Source organism: Hippocampus zosterae, chromosome 16 (assembly GCF_025434085.1).
Source record: "Hippocampus zosterae strain Florida chromosome 16, ASM2543408v3, whole genome shotgun sequence".
Lineage (NCBI taxonomy): Eukaryota > Metazoa > Chordata > Actinopteri > Syngnathiformes > Syngnathidae > Hippocampus > Hippocampus zosterae.
Window position 1 is genome coordinate 11,101,101 of NC_067466.1, and position 20,939 is coordinate 11,122,039.

Consider the following 20,939-nt stretch of genomic DNA (forward strand, 5'->3'; position numbering starts at 1 on the left):
ACGGACCGGCGGCAGGATCTTCCAATAGATTACCTCCGAGCTCTCTGTTGTCATGTGTGGGTCCACATAACAGGCACCCCAGGGAAAGTGAAACCTTTTATATAACACAGCGGCACACATTATCCAGTGTGTGGCTCAGGCTAAAGAGCACATCTGAGCACATACTTCACGTGAGTTATAAACCTCATGACGTCTTTTTCGCAACTTCAGAACTGTGACGCAGGCATGCTGACCACGAGGTCACCAAGAGCAAATCTTATTCATCGAAGCATATCTTGCATTTACGGAGATAACCATGCATCCATTTTGTGTTGTGAAACGCATACTGTACAAGCTCATAACGATTGCACGGGGGAATTTCCACTACAAAGGGTTTTTTTTTTTAGACGAGCATTAACAATAATTTCCAAGAACAAATCGGCCTTTGATTTAAAAATGAACTCGGTTTCAGGATGTTCTGATTAAACAAGCAGAGTTTTCCCCCATCGTGCATATATCCGGTATTTATTCTCCACTGTGCACATGCTGCAAGCAAACTCTCGATATGACTCATGTGGGAAAACTGCAGTTCACCAAGGAAACAAATACGAGGCTGTTTAATTCCCCCTCCTGCCTGAAGCAGAGTTGACTTCAAACTAGGAGCAACAAATAACAAACTTGCCACAGTTTTTTTTTTTTGCTTGCATTAGCACAATCCTATAAATGAAAACCATAGTGTCTGAGGATGCAGTCGGAGTACCAAAATAGCAGTGGATTCCACTTCGGAAGAGGAAAAAAAACGAATCTTGAGGACGGTTGGCTCACTAACCTGCTCGAGAATGGCGTTGATCCTGTTCACCTCGCAGTCGACGAGGAAGCGTTTCTCCTGCCGGCGGTCCATCTCCTCAATGATGCGGCGATAATCGGTGGGGTCCGCGATGTTGCCCACTGAGCGGGCGGTCACCTGCCAGTTGTTGGCCACAGCCGACTCCATAATGGCCTGGAGGATGGCAAAACCTGCGGGAGGAGCACACAGGCAAATTTGGCGCTGACGACTATGATTCCCATTGATCCCTCCATCCCTGCAGTTCCACACCGATTCAAACGGCCACACCAAGAGCTAGAAAGTTTTTCCAACTATGCGCAAGGCTGATAAATTTCTATTTGAATCCCTTCCTTCCATCACATCACCCCCATCCTCTGACAGATCCACTGGCTTCCTGTCAAACTTAGAATCAACTTCAAATTACTTCTCTATACATTCAAAGCCATCCATAACCTTGCGCCGCCCACCTATCTGTCAGATCTTCTTCAAATCTCCATTCCCTCTCGCTCACTCAGGGCCTCATCCTCTCTCCACCTTTTTCTACCCTCTGACTGTCTCAGTACAATGGGGTGCAGAGCCTTCAGCCGCTCTGCCCCCAAACTCTGGAACTCACTTCCTCCCAACATTCGTAATATTGACTCTCTTTCCATATTCAAAACCCAGCTCAAAACCCATTAGAACTGAAAATATAATAAGTGGTCACAGTAAAAATATTGAAGTATGGAACTTCAAAATCATATACAGTATATTGTACATTATGGTGCGCAGCCTTTATAAAGCATGGGTTTGTTTTTTTGGGGGGGGGGGGGTTAAAAACTGACAATTAAGTCTAATATCCAGCTAGCTAGGGAAATAAAAGTAAAGACTGGACAAGAAGCGAACAACCAAAACGATTTATGCTAATAAAAGCACAGTGCCTTAATTGCCCTACCAATACGATCAACCAGTAGGTCAGGGCTGTCAAACTCGTTTTTGTCACGGGCCACGATGTAGTTACGGTTTCTCTTGGAGGGCTGTTGTGACTGTGAATTTTGTAAAACCATGTAAATGTCTAGCCACCTCCGCATATTACATATACAGCAAACAACAAATGGATGGATAACGAGTTTTGAGATCAGAAGTCGAGAATAATGGATTGTTCAAACATAGTAATTATTATATTACATATGACAAATTGAAATTTGGGTTCAGACTTTAGCAAGCATCGTGGAAGTTGACATGCTTGAATTGCCTTTTGCGGGCCACATAAAATGATGTGGCGGGCCAGATCTGGGCCCCCAGGCGTTGACTTTGACACCTGTGCAGTCGGTGATCAGGAATTGCCATTAGATTGACAAAAACAGAATTTTACCGTATGTATTGCAAGTCAGTGTATCACCCAAATGATTTGAAAACTTATTTAAGGATCATACAGTCAACTCCCGCTGAATTGTGATTCAAGGTTCGTCACTTCGCGACATGGCAGTTTTTTTTTTTAAATGGGTTACATCAGACGGCTAACGTGTCTTGATCCGACAAAAATATATGCACGCAGAGTTAAAACAAGCATCGAGTAGCTAGTGGGCCTCCCTGACGGATGTGCCAGCTGATCCATTCCCAATAAGCCGTCAGAGCGCAGGGACTCAGGTGACATGATGGCCGGTGACCTTCAGAGTCATGCATTAAGCAAGCGGCTCTCCAGTCAGCTGTGGACTTTAAAGACAAGTGCATCTCGACGGGCGCGTCGGCCACTCGGAAGGCGCAGCAGCATTCACATGGCTGAATCTCAGGGATTTGTGGATAAGAAGCCCCTGATGGTGCCAAAACTGGTCCTCAATCTGACACCGTTCAAGCAGGTCAAACAGTAAAAGGTGAAAAAAAAAAAGGGAATATTAGTGGCGGCAGATAAGCGGAAAGGAAAGGCTTTGTACATCTCCCACTATTAGATTTCGTTATACTGACCAGCATAAGTTTGACTATTCATAACATTTGAAATGGGGTTATAAATAACTCCCATAAGAGCTTTATACATATTGATTTATACACGACACATCCAAAATAACTGTGAACTCAAAATGTCAAAGGCAACCGGCCAAAGTCTCTTAGTGAGTATTAAAGCTGTTGTGACACATCACTCAACGAACAAAGGACAAAGGCTTTTGGTCCTTCTGGTGTTTTGGTCCTTCTGGTCTTTTGCTTGACTTTGTAAACAGATGGCACTTTTTTTTACGAGCACCAGCCGGCAGGACGAGCATCAAGGTCATTTTATCAACTCAATTATTCGGTCCTGCCCTGAAAAATAATGAAAAGTCAAATTGGACCGCCGGATCATTTGACGAGGTTGCCGCAGCTTAAGGCCATGTTGGTACATCAAGCTGTAAGCCAGCCAGTGACGAACATCTGAGGGGACGTATGGAGGGGTGGGTGGGGGTGGAATACAAGGCGGCCGCATCGCAAATTGTGAGAGGTCCTTTCCGAAGCCAGCCAGAATTCATGAGATTGTTTTTCTTTCAAAGACTCAGGGCACAGATGCGCACAGTTGTTTGGAGGATAATGATAATTAAAAACAAATAAAAAACGGAGGTCTAAGGGGCGTGTCTGAAATTGCAAATTTTGCATTTTGCAACAACTCAATGACTAAATCACAAAAAAAGAGAGAAAAAAACTCATAAGTGTACTTCTTCTGACGACCATGAGGGCAAACTGTGGGTATCTCCCCCGACCACGGTACTTGAAGCCAATAGTGCGGGATTTGTAGTGTTGCTGTCTCATCTGTGACTCATGTCATCCTCCCGCCTCCCTAAAGGAGGTGACCTCTTTAAAAACTCATTCAGTACCAGCCAATTCTAGATCAAGTGTGAAAAGACGTTTAAAAACGTCTTTGGGAGTGAATGAGTTAAAATCCTAAAGGAACCATCTGTACCACGTCGTGGTCCCTTCCATCCAAGAAAGCTCCCACAACACGTCTTAGAAATATCCAAACTGGTAAACAGGAATGGCTTTTGAGCCGTAAATGACTTTGTTACAATTAGTGAAAGAATACAAATTTATGCCCAACGACGCACAGAGAGGACTTTTCTGTGTGTAATTAGCCTAACGGATAACGGCAGCTTTCTCATCCGAATTAGACGGTGTGTACCGCTAACCCCCTGCCACTCCCGCCAGCGCTCCAAATGAGAGCTCATCAAACAGATCGTTCCCGATCCAACAGCCGCCGCGTATTTGCTAACAACGTGTTGAGCAGTCGCACCTCTGCTTCCTGTTTGCGGCGCCGTTCTGTGATCATTGTCAACTTGTAAAATCGAATGGACGAAGCGATGCGACTAACAAACAAGGCGCCTCTTTCAAATGTAATGAAACCTTTTTTTGTTTTTTTTCCCGTTCGCTCTCATCCTCTCTGTTCTCTAAGCAAAGAAAAACAACGTTTCCTCTTGGGGCGAGCGGAGACGCGTGTGTCACATCAGTCTCTTTCATAATGCATAAAGATGTCTGCTGTAATGGCTTTTCGTTATCCCTGAAAGCAATAGTCCGGAAATAGATGAGGGGGAGAGAGGCGGCGTAAACTGAGCAGAGCTTCGCAGCTGCGGGGGTCTTTAATAGTCGGCGGCTTTCTTAAAGCGCTGAGGTTGGCGCAGATTAGATATGATGAGCTGGGTGTTAGGAGAAGGAAAGCGCGCAGTTCAATGAAGTCAAAAGAAATATAAATATAAAAGCAAGGGTGTATTTGACAGCACGGCTGACAATGCGCGGCCCTCTGTGCCGTTGCCTGCTTTGTGACACGGGCCGGGCGAAAAGGCTTTGCTGACTCTTCTGTTCCTTCCTTCCTTCCCTCACTTGCCGCCTCCATACACTTTCATTTACTCCTCCACTCCATTGAAGATGCAGCCTTTTTTTTTTTTTTTGCTGGGGCAACCAGCTGAGAGGCGAAAAGAAACATTTTGGCTCAAATTGTCATCTTGCTCCCGGCCTTGTGCTGAACTGGAGCAGCAGGAGGGGGAAAAAAAAACTACTTTGAAACACAAGCAGAATTAAAACCAAGGCTCTATATCTCAGATAAAAATAGAAGGCTTCTGTACGCGTCTGTGTTTTTTGTGCGTGTGGTACTCAGTTATCTCACGCACGAGTGAACAGACCCCAGGGCAGGATCTTTGGCTTGCATATACTTTTAATGCATCAATCTCAACCAGCTATTGGTGCTGATCTTGCAAGGAGAAAAAAAACTCTTTTCCTCTTCCAGTCTCTAATAGGTGTTTGAATATGTGTGTGACCCGCGGCTCTACTCGGCAGCCTTGTGTAAATGGTCCACAGATCATCACACAGCCGCCAGCAGGAATTTTCATTTAGCCGTGGTGTAGAGATGATAACAGCGCTTTTATATTATATTTAAAGTTGCCCGACTCCATCCCCCCCACCCCCCAGCAATAATGTAGAAGCTGTACAAATGACGTGACAAAAAAGATAATGACGATCACTTTTGAGTCAACACTGTCAATTGCACTTCACAAACATTTTAACACACGCGCCAATGTGTCTCCACAAAAAGAGCATAAAACAGCTGCAGCTCCGATTCTGCCCACAACAAGGAAATCAGAGCGCACTAAGCCAATTCTAAAATCGTTATTCAGCTTCCCAGTCGGCTGTAAATTGATTTTAAAGTTCTGCTGCTGGTCCTGAATACATTTCAAACCAAACACGGTGAAGCAGACTTTTGCCGTCATACTGCACGCAAACGTCTGCCAACAGAAGTTAAGTCAGTAAAGTGCTAACGATACGCTTGGGCTCTTTTCAAGCAATGTGCATGACCCTTGTATATGAAATGGGCCTTAGGAATAAAAAAATTGAACCAGCCTAAACACAGGAAAGCTTTCGTGTACAAAACTGACAATGTACTGCACTTTGAAAGTGCATTGCAGTAAAATTCAGAGCAAGTTCATTCTTTGCCAAGCAACCGTATGCTGCCTCTGGAAGAGTGTATCTCTTGACCGTGTTAAAGGCAATTCACACAGCTGGGTTACTTTGGGAACTGTCCGAGGTCCTGAAGTTCACCACCATCGCCGCAGTGAGGCAAGACCCCGTCAAATGACGCAACAACTTACTGAAGCGAAATAAATGAGAACAACGGTGCCGGTGCTACTTTATCAAGACATTTTGCAACGCACGCCGCTGTAAATTCTTATGTGTAAATTTTGTAACGTAACGTGTAAACTTTCAAAGTTGCATCTTGGGTTAAAAAATTAATAAAAGAATCCAGAAAGCATTTTAGTTTGAGCTGCATGAATTTGAATCCACATGCGATTTAGTAAATAGAAAGTACAAGCAAGGCAGTGTTTTGGGCCCCCCACCTCCCTGAAGCTGTACCGCCTCTGTATGCGTGGACACGCGTGGATCAATCGGTGCCATTTTGGGCGTCTGAGCAGAGCGTGCACTTTGTACACTTTACAATACGACATGATTGGCCGTTTGCCGTGTCCATGGCTCAACGCAAAAAAAAGCCCTGAAAACACCGAACTGTGTGGGATTTTGCCACTCGTTCTAACTTCTCACGTGCGTCTGTAGCGGCGTAGCAGTGCGAAATAGCTCGGTGTGTCGCTAAGAGTCAGCAACGGAAATAATTTCATGTTCAGTTGCATCTCTCGGTTTGCGGTGAGGCAAATGAATAGTGACTATCCCCCCCAAAAAATAAAATGTATAATCGGACTTGACTGGGTGTATCGACTGTGCGGAACTGATTCTTGATTAATCAAGTCTTGATGGGCGGTAAATGAGTCAAAATGGGGAGCACTATTTGGTTGGAACCAGCAGAGGCTCTTGATTCGCTCTTCCATGCCGAGGCACATTTGTTCCACTAAAAAAAACGGGTCAGCAGCCGTGAAAAGTTGAGCTGCATTCTCCGCTCTGGTGGAAAAAAAAAAAAAAAGAGTTGTGAATATTTAAGGCTATGGATGCATTCATCTCCAAAAGATTTAAGCAATCAACAGAGCATTAATATTTAATGTTGCTCAAGGACATTTTTGTTGAATGCCCATCCCAAATATGAACTGGTGTGTGTTTTGTCTTCACACAATAAACCCAAAGGTCAAATTTGGTAGTATTTTGTGCCCTTCAGATTTGATTGTCAAAGTAGCTTCCTCATCTGCATGTCTTTGTTTTGGGCACCAATTAAAAGGGCAGAAAAGCACCATTGAGTCTCCGCTCGCTTGTGCGGTCACATTTTTGTTCTCTTTTGACGCTTCCGTGTTTATTTGCCATAAAAGAGTCCTTGAAGAGGGGAAGAAAGAGACTGAAGAGTGAGTACGATGAATCTCTGCAATAGCCCCCCCCTTCGCCCCCCCCCCCCCCCCCCCACTGTTATCAACTGTGATGACAACAGCGCAACAAAATGGAGGTTAGGCTCCAATCGCATTGATGTGTGTCCAGCTCCCATTGAAGGTGCACTCAAGTGGTTACAGTCTGGAAAACGGCTGCTTTGAGACATTAGCGAGTTAGCATGCGCGACTGCCGAGCGCGGCTCTAAAGCAGCGTGCAATTCATTCGATGTTCCCTTCAAGAGACCAACGTTGAATATAAAGTATCCACCATTGCCGTTCGATGGAGGGGGCGGTTGTTAGATGGTGACACTTTATGACGAAGGCAACAAAAAGAACATTATCGACTTTAACTTATAGCAGAGGGGCACAGTCGAGAGAGGATTTTCCTGCGCGACTGATGGATTGACCTTGTCAGAGCACTCATACAAAATAATATCAACCTTGCAAACTTTTCCAAAATAAAACAGAACAGTCATTCTGTGTCCTAATTTGGGTCACCGGTGAGCTGGAGCCGATGTGGGTTACACCCTGGACTGGTCGCCGGTCAATCATAAGGGCACACATAGACAAGCGCTGACATTCACATCTATGGACATTTAAGCATCTTCATGATGCCAGTCGGAGGAAAACAAACCCGCAAAAGCATTACGGGGGAACGTGCAAAGTGCAGAGAGGATTCAGTTGATTAGTTGACTGGCTGACGCATCAACTTTATAGTTTGAAGGCGCGTGCAAAAACATGGAGTCTCAAATATAACAAGGCAGCGGTGGATGAAGCCGCTTTGTTGTGAAAACTAACTTTGGCATCAAACTCGTATTTTACACAAGCCTTCATCCCGCAGACATGCTCCCACTGGCCCCAGCCACCGACTCACCCGCCCAATCAAAAATCTCACCTTCACAGTCTCACGCAGTAGAGATTTACAACTCTTGCCAAAGTAGGCCAGTGGTGATGCTGACATTTAAAAAAACCATATTTAAAGCTAAGGTATATGTTTAGTATGCAGGGTGCAGCTTTATTTTCTCCGCGATGAAACCGCTCATTATGACTCTGGATTAAGTATGATTTGCAGGAAATCAGAGAAGCATTAATAAAGCTGGCAAGGTCCCACTCGAGTGGCCAGCTGGTGAAGACCAGATGTTGCCCAGTTCGAGAGGTCTTTTTTTTTTTTGCCGGCAGGCTGTTTAAATGAGGACATTTCAAAGCCGGTAAAATGACGTCACACTGCCGCAGATAAACGTGCTTTTCTCGCGTGAAACTGAGATTGGCTGTCTGAGCTTCCTCCTTTTTGTCTCGGTTATTGATCATCAAACAAATTGTCTCAGTACGCAGCGGCACTGAGAGGGGTGGGAAAAAAAAAAGAAAAGCTCATTATTTCCGAATCATCGTTGGTGTGTCAGTTCCTTTTAGATCAGCTGCAAACTGCCGCCGCAGCGAGATGTCGTTAACGTGCACTTGATACTTTCCGTTTTTGAAATTTAAAGCGTGCAGTTCATACGTGACTACATTTATCCTCTTTCTTTGATCAAATTCGAGCTGCCGTGTGAACGAGCGGTGACTGCGTTGCTGCAAAGGCCCAACAGGGAAGGAGGCAGCCAAAATAGGAAGGCGAACGTGGCTCTCAGTAAACACAAGCTGTGCGGCATGTGGGAATCCATCTTAAGCTGCGGTGTTGACACTGCGTCTGGCTGCGGAGTGCTAAAGACTGCTGGCCAACAAAAGTCACACGATCGGGAGTAGCGACGGGGGGGGGGGGGGGGGGGGGGGGCGTGGTGATGCGCTTCTGAGAAGGATGATTGTGCTCAGGGGAGGTTACGCACTCCTTAATCATTTTGTCACCGTCTCACCAGCGGCCCGGTTAGCAGCTTCCGCAATCTGCCGCTTGAAACGGTGTCGGCCAGCCCCGTGAAACGAACTTCGCCGGGCCGACCAAATTGGAGATGATCTTGCTAACGAGTTCAAACATGACACCGTTTTAGGAGCGTTATGGAGGTCGAAAAAGATTTGAAGAAAAGTGATCCTGCTGTTCTCGAATAACATCGAGAGTCAGTTGCAAGTGTGAGCGGATGATTGGACGCCCACCTGAAAGGCAAATATGTAAAGTGAGGCGGGGGAAGCAATGGAAAAAGGAGAGCACTTGTCCTAGAAATGCTCTATGTCTGTTTTAAAAATACTTGGATCGTGTACTTGGCACATTTGGGAGCAGAATGATCTACACGAACGAAATGGGGGCGGGCTCAGCATCTACCGGTAATCAAGCCTCCTCGCTGCCCATCTTTAAAGCCCTCCTCAAAACTCACTTGTATTCTTTGGTGTTCGACTCAGCATGACTTAGATTTGTTCTTGATTTTACTGCTTGGTGCTTTCTACCGCCTTTATTACCGATTCGTCTTACTGTTTATTGTGTATGTTAAATCGCTCCATGTACTGCACTTTGTATGCAGCGATGGATGTTTGAAAGTGCTCTATAAATACTGTTGATTTGACTTGACTTTCAAAATTATCCAAAGTAGTTTGGATTTTTTTGACCAACACAATTTATAGGACATTGGTAGAAAGTGGTTGACTGAACTAACCAGAAAGTTGGGGTCACTGTGCCTCATGGTACAACGACGGTCAAACCTCGGTTTTCAAACGTCTCTGTTCTTGACCAAATCGGTTTTCGACCCAAAATTTCGAGTTTTTTTTTTATGCTTCGGATTCCGACCGAAAAGCGGTTCTTAACCACTTGAATGCTTCACTTGACTCCTCTCGCCTTCCTTGCGCGAGGAAATGACGCTTCCTCGGGTAGATGAGGAAGCGTAGCATAGCGTAGCATAGCGTTACATTGTGAGCAGACGTGTTAAGATTGTTTTTTTTAAAGCGTGGTTTCGGTTTTTGAACAGCCTTCTGGAACGGATTATGGTCGAAAACCAAGGTATGACTGTATATAAAAACACGTTGACACGGTGAGCGTCTTTTGAAGGGGAATAGCTGACCTCTTGGGTTAGCGGGCCCTGGACGTGTTAGCATTCCAAGAATCAGAATGGGCATCTTTTTTTTTTTTTTTTTGTATACCAAGCATGAACAGGATAAAAATTTTGTGCTCGAACAGAGTTGATCGTGCAACCCCCCCCCCCCCCCCCCAAAATAGCTTAGACTGTCAATGCGCCTGCAAAGTCTGTAAATAGTTGGCAACGACCCGCGCAACATCTGGAGGAGTTACAACATGCTACGTTGTATCTTGAATATCATCCCGTTAGCTAAATCGAAATGACAATAAGATAAATGATCATCAGAGAGCGCTGAGGATTACAAGAGATGGCAGATGGGGACTGCACCTGTGGGCGACTCGCTTGACGGAACGCAAGGAGCGACTGAACGCGACTCTTCGAGTCATTCAGATGTTATGATGAAGCAATTTAGTGTCATCAGCGGCATGGATTGAAATGTAGCCGATGATTGAGGACGGTAGATTTTACAGATGAGAGACTCCTCCCGCCCACTCTATAATTCAGAACAGATGTGCAAGCGCGGCTCATCGGTCTTCTGCTGAATGTCAGTTTTGGCGACGGCAAAGCAGTTTTGCCAGAACGAAGCGCTTACCTCTGTCGGTGTCGTAGAGGTAGACAAACTTCTCCCACTTGTAATGGTCCAGTAGACTTAAAACGGCGCCTCGCAAGCCGGGCCTCATCTGAATGACAAACTGTGCGTCGGCGTCGATGGGGAAGCTGGGGGTAATGAAGGATGTGTGCAGCGCTCCGCAGAAGGAGGTCAGCGTGTTCATCGACCTCCTGTCGTAGAAGCCGAAGATGGCGTAGACTCCTCGGGAGAACTGAGAGCAGACTGGTGACACAGACAGAGAGTGGCGTCACTGCGGGGGCACTCTGGGAGTCAAGAATTCCCTTTACTCAGTGGCCGGCGAGGCCTTAACACCATCGGCGGCACTGTCCTTTATTTTATTTTATTGTATTATTATACTGTTCATCTTAAAGTGTCGCTTTTGGCCGCACCGCTTCCATTATGGGCATATGGATGTTATTTTAATTGATTTTTTTTTTTTTTTTTCAGATTTCAGCCACATGCGTTGTTGCCATGTCAATCTAATCCGTCCGGTGCCTTCGGAATCAGTCGTGCTGGCCCATGGAACTTAAACTATACTCAACTCATCAGATTTCAAATTTGTCCTCTGCTGGTCCTTGATGACATCATCATTTGCCGTCTCCCTTATTGGTTGGTGAGACCGAATCTCATGACCAACCAAGTTTGACGAGCAAAACACGTCTGTCGTGTTCTGCACATAACACATTTATAACAATAATAATTTGGATCATGTTATTACAAAGGAATCAACAGCGCCACCGCTTGTTGCAGCCTAGTTGCCCCCTCCATTTTGCCTCCATTATTCATTCTCAAACTTTTCCCAAATAATCAATTCATTGTTTTAATCAATGATGATGCCTTATATAGCTATCAAGGACTGTAACTGCTGTTCAATGTGCCGTACGGTGCAGTATGTCCTTGAAAGATGAAATGCGCATTTCATCGGCGTTGTGATGATCTGCTAGTCGCTGAATTCAAGCCATGTCGGTTCAATACAAAAGAGACGATCCTTGAATTGAAGCTGCGGCATTTGTTATGCAGGTCATGTTGCAAGTGGAAAATTAAATGTCTCTGTGGTCATAAATCATCCTATTCGACGCGGTGCTAAAGTTTTTGTATAGGCAGCCGTACACGTGGGAACAATGCAACTATGAAGTATACAAAGATCCGTGTCTTTTTTTTTTAATCACCTAAAGGAGGTGGAGCTTTTTTTTCTCTTTCTTTTTTGTTCTGCTGCCCAGAATACTAACTCGGGTTTTATCGACACGATTAATGCCAGTGAGAGGTGCCCTCATTATGCGAGTTTGTGCGGCGTAATGTTTTTTGGGGGGTTTGTCAGGTTCACACCCGGGTTGTGATACTCATCTTTGCACTGCCATAAATTCTCTTTTAAACGCGCCAGAGCACTGTGGCAACATATGTGATGACAGATATCAGAATCATCTTTATTGGCCATGTATGTAGAACACACAAGGAATTTGTCTCTGAACATGACAAATAAGTATGGAAAAATACGTATTTTTTTTGTCTTGTGATGCTCGGAAACATGAAGTTGCCAGTAACTTTACGTTTTATGATATGACCATACTCGTATCAAACATGTCCGCCACTCACTGGCCACGGGGACCACCTGCGTTGTCGAATGAGGTCCGTTTACAAATGTCCGTCCATCGAGGACCGGAGTTGGACACCCCTGCACTAGACTATCATAAAATACATTAAAATGCAATGATACTCCATTTTTATTTTTATATTGGCATGCATGTGTGTGCAAATAAAGCTCGCTTTAAAAAAGTCAGTGAGGGTTAATATACGAGATTGAATTGGATGTCTTTTGAAGATGCGATGAACGGCTCGACCGAATGAGCCGCGCTCGGCGTCCTTCCCTCTTCATCCTCACTTTTTTTCTTTGTTTTAGTTCCCGCGACTCCCCCCAAAAAAAAATGTAGGAGGAAGACGCAGAAGCTCTGTGGGTGTCTCCCGTTTTCCAAAGACTGGCACTGCAGCCTTGCGGTCTAGTGTATATGTGAATCTCAGAGCTGAGGTGACATTTATCTGAGCAAGGTGGGGAAGAAAGCGAACACACGGAAGGAATTTATGTCCTTCTCTATAGACAAAGAAGAAAAATGAGAATTATTCCAGGAGGTCTCACGCTGAGATGCTAGGTGAGGTGAGAGGACCGAAAGTGTGATGGCATGCCATCTTGCACACAAAGTGACAAAAAAAAAACGGCTCGGCTTTTTGTGAATATGTCAATTTTACAGCATTGTATTCCCTCGTTACGCTCAGATAACAATAGCCGACGGTTATGTAACGGGTAGTTAGAACCAAAGAGAAAAACGAACATATCGAGAATATTCCTTTGTGGAAAGCTAACAAGCCTGATATTTCCACAACATGAGGGGGAGCCTAGCGATCGAAACCTTTATCCCGTGGTTGCACTGTTAGCGAGGCACAATGGTAAGTTTGGTTCACCTGTGAGCGATGACTACAGTGATATATATTTTAAAAATATAATTTGGATATGTATTAACATCATTTGTAAAGCGTGATGCCGAATCTACCTGCCCTGGTTCGCACAACTACAACAACACGGGTCTAAAGGTATCAAAAACAAGGCTTGTAATGGACCGAAATACATGTCAGTCATTCGCTCTTCTGAAAACAGAAACGACTGCGATGCTCCAAGTTGAAAGGAAAAGCAGCAGCAGCCCTTTTTTAGATTGTTGGCCCGAAGGAGAAGAGAAGGAGACAGACGGTACTTGTCTTACCTCGTCAGGGTCGGTTAGCGAGGACACACCTGCTGTGCCAAAATGACCTTCTTATAAACGATGGGGTCAAACAAGACCAGTTCTATTATTATACAACCAGAAGGTCTCACATGAGGCGATGATAAATAATGACATGGATGTTTTGGGGGGTTTTTTTGTTTTTTTTTAAACGCTAACCCAGCGCAGGCTTGTTGGAGCATCTGTTTGGAAAGATTTGTTCTGTGTCCACAATCACTCATGCTTGCCCCATGCTAGCAAGACTTTTTGCTCCAGTGCCGCCCATTTCCCACAGATTTTTTTTTCTTTTTTTAATGCAGAAGATTCATTTCCAGTCTGCTTTTATCGCCTGATGTTCTGATACAAGATCTGTACACGGTCTACATGGTGGCTGCACACTGCTCCTCATGGATGGGTTGCACATGTTGTGTCAAAAAGTCAGCGGTGTTGTATGTGGACTCTGTCACCAATTCTGCATTTGAACCTTTAAGAACAGAATTTGTAGTGTGGAGTTGAGGGGTTCCATATTGTTTGCCTCCCCAATCGGCTTCATATGGGCGTGTTCTTTGACTCTTGAGCCAAGTGTGAAGCCGTTGGGGGATGACAATCAGCACCTTCAAATTTGAAACCGTCGTCTCCAGTGGGAAAAGGATGGAAGACCCTTTCCGGGTCAGGTACGAGATCTCGCCTTAACTCATTCACTCCCAATGACGTTTCTGAACGTCTTTTCAGACTTGGTCCAGAATTGGTTGGTACTGAATGAGTTAAATGGAAGACTTCAAGTATCTTGGGGTCCGGTTCATGAGTGAGGGGAGAAAAACAACAGAATATCAACAAGTGGATCAGTCGAGTCGACTCCCAGCAGTCTCACCCTCACCTATACTTCGTCTAGTGACGGACTGAGACAAGATCACGGATATAAGCTGCCCTGATGAGCCACAATCCTTTCAAGAGGCTGCGAGAGCTCGCTCATCCGGGAGGAACTCATAAGCGCTGCTCGTCTGAGCATCTGGTTAGGATGCCTCCTGAAACATCCCAACAGGATCTTCCCCGATAAGATGTTCTAGGCACATCTCATCTCTCGGCTGGGATCGTCTCATATTCATACCAAGGAGCTGGACAAAAGAAGTCTTTCCAAAACATCGACTTGCAGTGTATTTATTTACCCAACGCCGAGCTGGGATAAATAACTCTATGCAGATGAAGCCACGTGACCGAAAGAAATCTACAGCAACGCCGCAGAAGCGAGACCTGTGGCTATTAGAGGCGGCTTGCAGGGGGGAGAGTACGCTTTATTATTTCGCCGCAGCAAAGTGTAAAGCCCACTGACGCTCCACCTACGCCGACTTTCCATGCGCGGCAATACAATTACCCAAGGACCACTACAACAGGAGGCAGAGGAATAAGGCTGCAAAGTGCCGTTTCGGCTCTACAGAAGACACTTGAAAAAAGGAAGATGGAAATGTGCAAATTAATATTCGCAGAGAATCTGCATGACAAAACGCTTTGTGTGTATTAAATTAGCATCAATTTAGGAAATGAAGAGCACTCTGAAAAATGGATGCAGAAACACGGTTCCATACTGTAAGAACGCTTTATTGGCTAAATAGAGGAGCCGAAGGAAGCAAATGCAACGTGATTTTGCACCCCAAAAAAAAAAAAAAAAATTTTGAATCAAAAATAAAAAAATTATTCAATCAATAAAATCTGTGAGCAAATATGTCTTTACTGCTGGATTGAATAGAGATTATTATCTTGATTTTAATTTATTTATTTAAAGACACATTTTTAAAAAATCCACTCATTAAAGCTGCATGGAAACCGTATGTAAATGCTCTCAATTGAATCCCTGAGTCACGAATCTCATTTGCGTTCCCCCCCACCCCCACCCCCCGTGTCTTTGAATAATCTCAGGTGGCAATGAGACGAGAGGAACCGAAAGCAGCCCTTTTCTGAGGCCGACACGGTGCCGCAAAAATGTTGCCGCAGCGTCACTGTAGTGCGACTTGTCACAAGTCATCACTGTTGCTCTGCTGCAGCGCTGACATGTCAGCGCATTCGGATGCACAGCATGAGAGATGAACACATCCGGCGGCTTGGCCCCAAACCCGTTTGGCCAAAGCAAAATGCATTTTACAGCATGATGTTCGGGCCGCGGGTTTGCAAGTGCTGATTAGTAGCACATAAAATGCTTTTTGGATCGTTTTTTTTGCACTTGAATGGAACTGTGGCATCAATCAAGTGATATTCCACAACTTGGCCGGTGGCATTTATTGAGCGGGGGGGGGGGGGGGGGGGCAGCATGGCCTTCATTTGAAGGGAGCCGGGGGCATTTCAGCTGCCATGTTGACCCCGCGAGAGTTGCCGGATCTCTGTGCACGCTCGTGAGCGTCTCATTTTGAAGTACAGATGCAAATCTCAACTCTGATGAAACTGAAATACTGTATATTCTTAACATGTTTGGAATTGGGCTTCTCAACAGGGGTGTGGGGGGGCTCTTTTCTTAAATAAGGTGAAGTAGGGCTCAACCATGAATGGAATTCAAATCAACATTCCAAAGTTGTAAAATTCAATTATCTGATTGCAATGGCCAAAAAAACTGCTCAATTTTCTTCATTTTTACATTTTATGTTTGTGTTGGGGAGGCCCGGTCGTCGAGTGGTTAGCGCGTTGACTTCACAGTGCAGAGGTTCAATTCCAGCTGCAGCCTTTCCTGTGTGGAGTTTGCATGTTCTCCCCGTGCTTGCGTGGGTTTTCTCCGGGTCCTCCGGTTTCCTCCCACATTCCAAAAACATTCACGGCAAGACTGATTGAACACTCAAAATTGTCCCTAGGTGTGAGTGTGGGCGCGAAAGGTCGTTCGTTTCTGTGATTGGCTGGCAACCCTGAACCGGGTTGCCAGCCAATCACCAATACTGCCCGAAGACAGCTGGGATCGGCTCCAGCACCCCCCCCCCCCACCTCCCCGACCATTATGAGGATGAAATGGATCAGAAAATGGATGGAAGTTTAAAAGACTGAATGATTTTTGTCCAATCAAATGCTTGGTCAAGATATAGTGCTGCGCAAACACTGTTTGAGTACTTTTCATCAACCTCCATGTGACTCCCCTGAATAACAAAGCGTTGTTCTTGAATGCATTTTCGAATCCTTTTCATCATCCAAAAATCATTCTCTCTTGCGCACTTGTTTTAATCGCAGTATGTCCTAGTTGTGAAGGCGACCCAGCGATTTGGACGCATCCCTTCGTTGACGTCCTCTTTATGCACAACAATTTTATCCTGCTTTGGTGCTAAATGTCTTCCGGAATACATCCTGCTGCCTCGCTTTGGCAGCAATGTGATACACAAGTTCTCTAGCATCAATCCAGTCAGATATCAGTGACAGGTTTTTATTTTCTGTTATATATTTCCATTTCAGATCCATTTATTCTGTGTGTTAATCTTTTTTTTTTTTCTTTAAACAATTTATGCAACATCACAATGACAATGCTGGATCTGTGACCACGGTGGGGATTGATTTTTCCAACCCTCCATGCAGCCCTCCATTTATCGATCCCAAAATGCCAATAACACACATTCGCCATGAGGGATTGTTAACGGGTATCATCAAGTAACGGCGTGGGGCTTTATTCCATTTTTTTTCCGATCAAAGCACGCCATCGCCACTCTCGTTGACACTGCTGATCATAAGATGAGAAAAGAACAAGCTTCGCAGATGACACACACACACGGTGAGAAGAACTCAGCCGATTTTGGCTTCTCGGTCATCTTGGCACGTTATTCTGAAAAACGGACGACGTGAGCCGTGGTACGGCTCAGGAATGACTAACCTATCACTCTGGGCGGAATAGAAATGTGTCAAAAGAATCAGCACTTTCACTCGCTGCGTAAACACCCGGCAGGCAAGCAGGACATTATGCAACCCAGATGACTAACGTAAGAAATAGATTGAGTTTGGTGCATTTGTCAAAGCGTCTGACTGGTGTACATGATTAACTCCTCAAATTGGCAAATTGTCTATGTTAAGCTTGGCTTTCCCTCTCTCACTACTATTAATCCTTCTGATTAGGTTGTCATTATTTTTGAACTACGCGACGGATGAAAAAGCATCCCGACGACTAGATTTGCCCAAAATGCGTGGCCAAGCAAAGACGTTCGCTTTCTTCAACTCTCTAGGGTTATTGTAGTCATTGATAGAAATTCAAGTCAATTTGTAGCTTCATTGGACGCTCCGCCGAGTAAAATGCCGTGATTTCCTTTAGCCAAAAATGGAAGGTAACATTTAGATGAGGGCCTTGTCGAGTCTGCCAATATTGTTAGTAAGTCTTCGCACGTGAGGTGTAGAATGTAAAGTAAAGACTTGGTTTTGCAAACTCTGAGAGCTGTTTTGCCATTGACATTCATAATTTTAGAAATTCTGGAAAAAAAAGAAAAACTGTCACCAGACTACTTGAGACCACCTGGAATGTAAAAGCTGGATGCAAAAAAAAAAAAAAATCATCCCAAAGCCAGCGGCCAGCCTCCCAATCGGCGCGTGTGACTGACTACTCACAGGCGTGTGTGACGGAAAAGCTGTTGGATGACTCCAGGTTGTCGACATTATAGTTGAGGTGGAAAGGTTTCTCCGTCGCGTTCTGGTTAGTGTTGTACAGCTGCACCGCAAACCTGAAGGCGCTGTGCTCCTGGACTGTAGAGCGCATGAAGAGTCCGCCTATGAGCAAGGAACAAGTCACATGGGGCAATCCCGGCACACGTGATGAATTCAAATTCAAACTTAAGAGTGCCTTGCAGTTGAATGTTATTATATAAGACTTATTTGCATATAGAGTTGGACATGCCCCACTCTAATCGTGCAGGGCATTAACTTTTTATCGTTTATTGACTTGCATTTAAACCTAGTGCGCCATTTCTTTTATTTTTTATTTTTCGTCCATACTTGAATTTCCCCTCTTTGGGATGATAAGGGCATTTTATGTGGCTTGGCTCAATGCCTGAAGTCTGCAGGTTTGAAATGGGTTGGGGGTGGGGGGGGGGTACAGAACCTACAGTTGACCATTTGCAAATTGTGTTGGCATGGAAACCTCAAGTGGATATGCGCTTGGGGATTTTGTGCGTTGTCTGCAAGGCATGGAAAATGAGAAGAGGACAAGAACGTTTTATAGTTTTGAGTATTGTTTTTAAGCATTGACACCATTGCTGTTGTGCAAAAAGAGGTTAAACTAGGACAGTACGAAAATGAAAAAAAATCTTTTAATACACTGATCCCTCGCTATTTTGCGGTTCGTTTATCGCGGTTTCAATGCATCATGGATTTTTTCCAAACATATTTTTTTTTCATATACATGGAGTACAGTGCTGTATATGTTGCTCTATGTGATTCGCTGTTGTTTTGCTGACTGTCGCAGCTTCTTGCGGACCGTTTGTGGACTTAAAATTTATTTTTTTAAAAAAAATATGTTTAATATGTTCGCGGATTTTCGTTTATCGCGGGTGGTTTTAGTCCCCATTAACCGCGATAAATGAGGGATTACTGTATATAAATCCATGGGTAGCAAACTGTAAAGATGCAGTGTTCGACTGGTGTTTTAAGTTGCAATATGACCTTTGACCTACTAGATGGCAGACATATCTTAGTTGTGCTTACAATGGGTCTTTCACTGCCCTATACTGCAAGTTTTGGTACAACTTTTTGCAGATTTGGGTTGAAATGCATAACAAACAGTACCTCAATCATGTTAAAGTTTTGAGTGGGTTGACTTTTGTGGCTCTTAACTCATTCACTCCCAAAGACGTTTTTAAACGTCTTTTCAGACTTGGTCCAGAATTGAATGGTACTGAAGGAGTTTTTTGGGGGTGGGGGGGGTGTTGTCCAGCAGTTTTGTTCCTTCCTTGAATGCTAATTTTGATGCAAGACAGCCCTTTGCACTGGAAAAAAAATAGAATCGTGGATCTTTCATACGTACATAGAAAAATGTTTCATCAAAATGAATACAATTAAGAGCATGTATTTTGTACCAATGCGGAGATTTGTTTTCAATTTCAATGAGCATTTTTGTTATATATCCGTTTCCAATGTGCGTGGTCCTATGTGCCACACCTCCCAGTAGCAATGCAGAGAATATAAATTCTAGCCCACTCCGGTATTTAACTTGTCCCTTGCTATTCTATGCCATCCTCACAGCCAATACGATGTTATAAATTTCAGCGTTGCATAGTATACACCTCGGTTCGGGACTTCCGATCTGTTGATATTGGTCTCATCCTGTGCAATGACAAGAAAAATTCTAATAAGGAGATGGAACGCATGGTTCGGGTTAAGACTGTGTGCCCATGCAGCGACCAGTCCAGGGTAGACCTCACCTCTCACCCAAAGTCTGCTATGAGATCCGTTCCAGCTCACCCGACTCCCTAATGTGGACCAAAACTGCTTTGTGCTCTCCTATTTTGGACCAACCACGCTTGAAATCCGAGTTTGAGTCTTTTTTGGTGTTATCGTTCTGTAACAGCATCACCCAGCATTCACATGCAGTTTCTGAGACAAATGTCTCTTCAAAGGTATCCACAAGCACGATCGCACACTTTCAAGTGAACTTGCTTGCGGATTGCGCATACGTAATCAATACATTTTTGATGCAGAGTGTCCTATTTCGCCCGTGGACAAAAGAAGGCGTCGCAGTGAACTTACCGATGTTGATTTGATTCGGAAAGCCGGCCATCGAGTCTCCGCATAACCAAAGTATCACCACTATACCCGGCCACATTTTTCTATTCGTGAAGTGAGACGAACTCCTGACGACGGACGAGACAAGCGCACCATGTACGCGAGCTCGCTCGTGATTTAAAAAATAAATAAAATAAAAAAATCCACAAGATGTGCGTGATGGGGCTGCTGTGCGCGCACACCCACGAAGAATGTGCGCCCGCGCCAATGCGTCCTGCGAACCTGCTAAACCATCAGACGGCGTATTGTTGACGAAAAAAAAAAAGGTGCAGGTGCTGATGAATGAGGAGGAGGTGGAGGAAAAAGGCACGGCGAGCTTCGGTTTTGTGCACGAGGTGCGCACAAATGTACCACTGTGACACTGGGGAGAAGGAAACGGAGAGAGAGAGGGAGGAAGGGGGGGGGGGGTCGAACTTGTCTCTGTCAGCGTTGAATTTCAGCCTCGGTCGCTGCGGTGTGTTTGTGCGCGCGCGCGTGTGTGTGTGTGGGTAAGGGTGTGTGTGTGTGCGCGTGCGCGCGCGCTTGCTTGCTTCAACTGAATGTCTTCCAATCCAGTGCTCATAATTTTTTTTTTACATTCGAAAAATCTCATCGGACATCACTAAAGAAAAACTGAATCGAGGCCATAACCTGCTCAGCGTAAATTTCTTTATTCAACTCAAAATTTGATCATACACACGTTTAACTTATAAAGATGTTTTGGGGTTTTTTTGTAATTGTAATCAAACACCTGCTTTGAGTAACGGGACTTCAGATTTTAGGATAAAATTAAAC

The 20,939-nt window shown here is 44.7% G+C and overlaps 1 protein-coding gene across 7 annotated transcripts in view; it reads right to left on the minus strand.

Annotated features, from left to right (window-relative positions):
- Window positions 1-20,547, minus strand: part of LOC127588303 (glutamate receptor 3) — a 46,635-nt gene extending 26,088 nt beyond the window's left edge. For 4 of the 7 annotated variants that reach the window (XR_007959041.1, XR_007959040.1, XM_052046977.1 and 1 more), the window contains exons 1-4: window positions 20,130-20,546; window positions 17,997-18,155; window positions 10,678-10,917; window positions 809-996 (exon numbers count right to left, since the gene is read on the minus strand). Coding sequence is in view for 5 of the 7 variants with exons in the window: in XM_052046977.1 (XP_051902937.1) it covers window positions 809-996; window positions 10,678-10,917; window positions 17,997-18,155; window positions 20,130-20,205 (663 nt within the window). In the remaining 2 variants the exon portion in view is untranslated. Of the gene's footprint in view, window positions 1-808; window positions 997-10,677; window positions 10,918-17,996; window positions 18,156-20,129 lie in introns of all 7 variants that reach the window. The other 3 variants (XM_052046973.1, XM_052046974.1, XM_052046975.1) reach the window with 2 other exon arrangements.
- Between the last annotated feature and the right edge of the window lie 392 nt (window positions 20,548-20,939).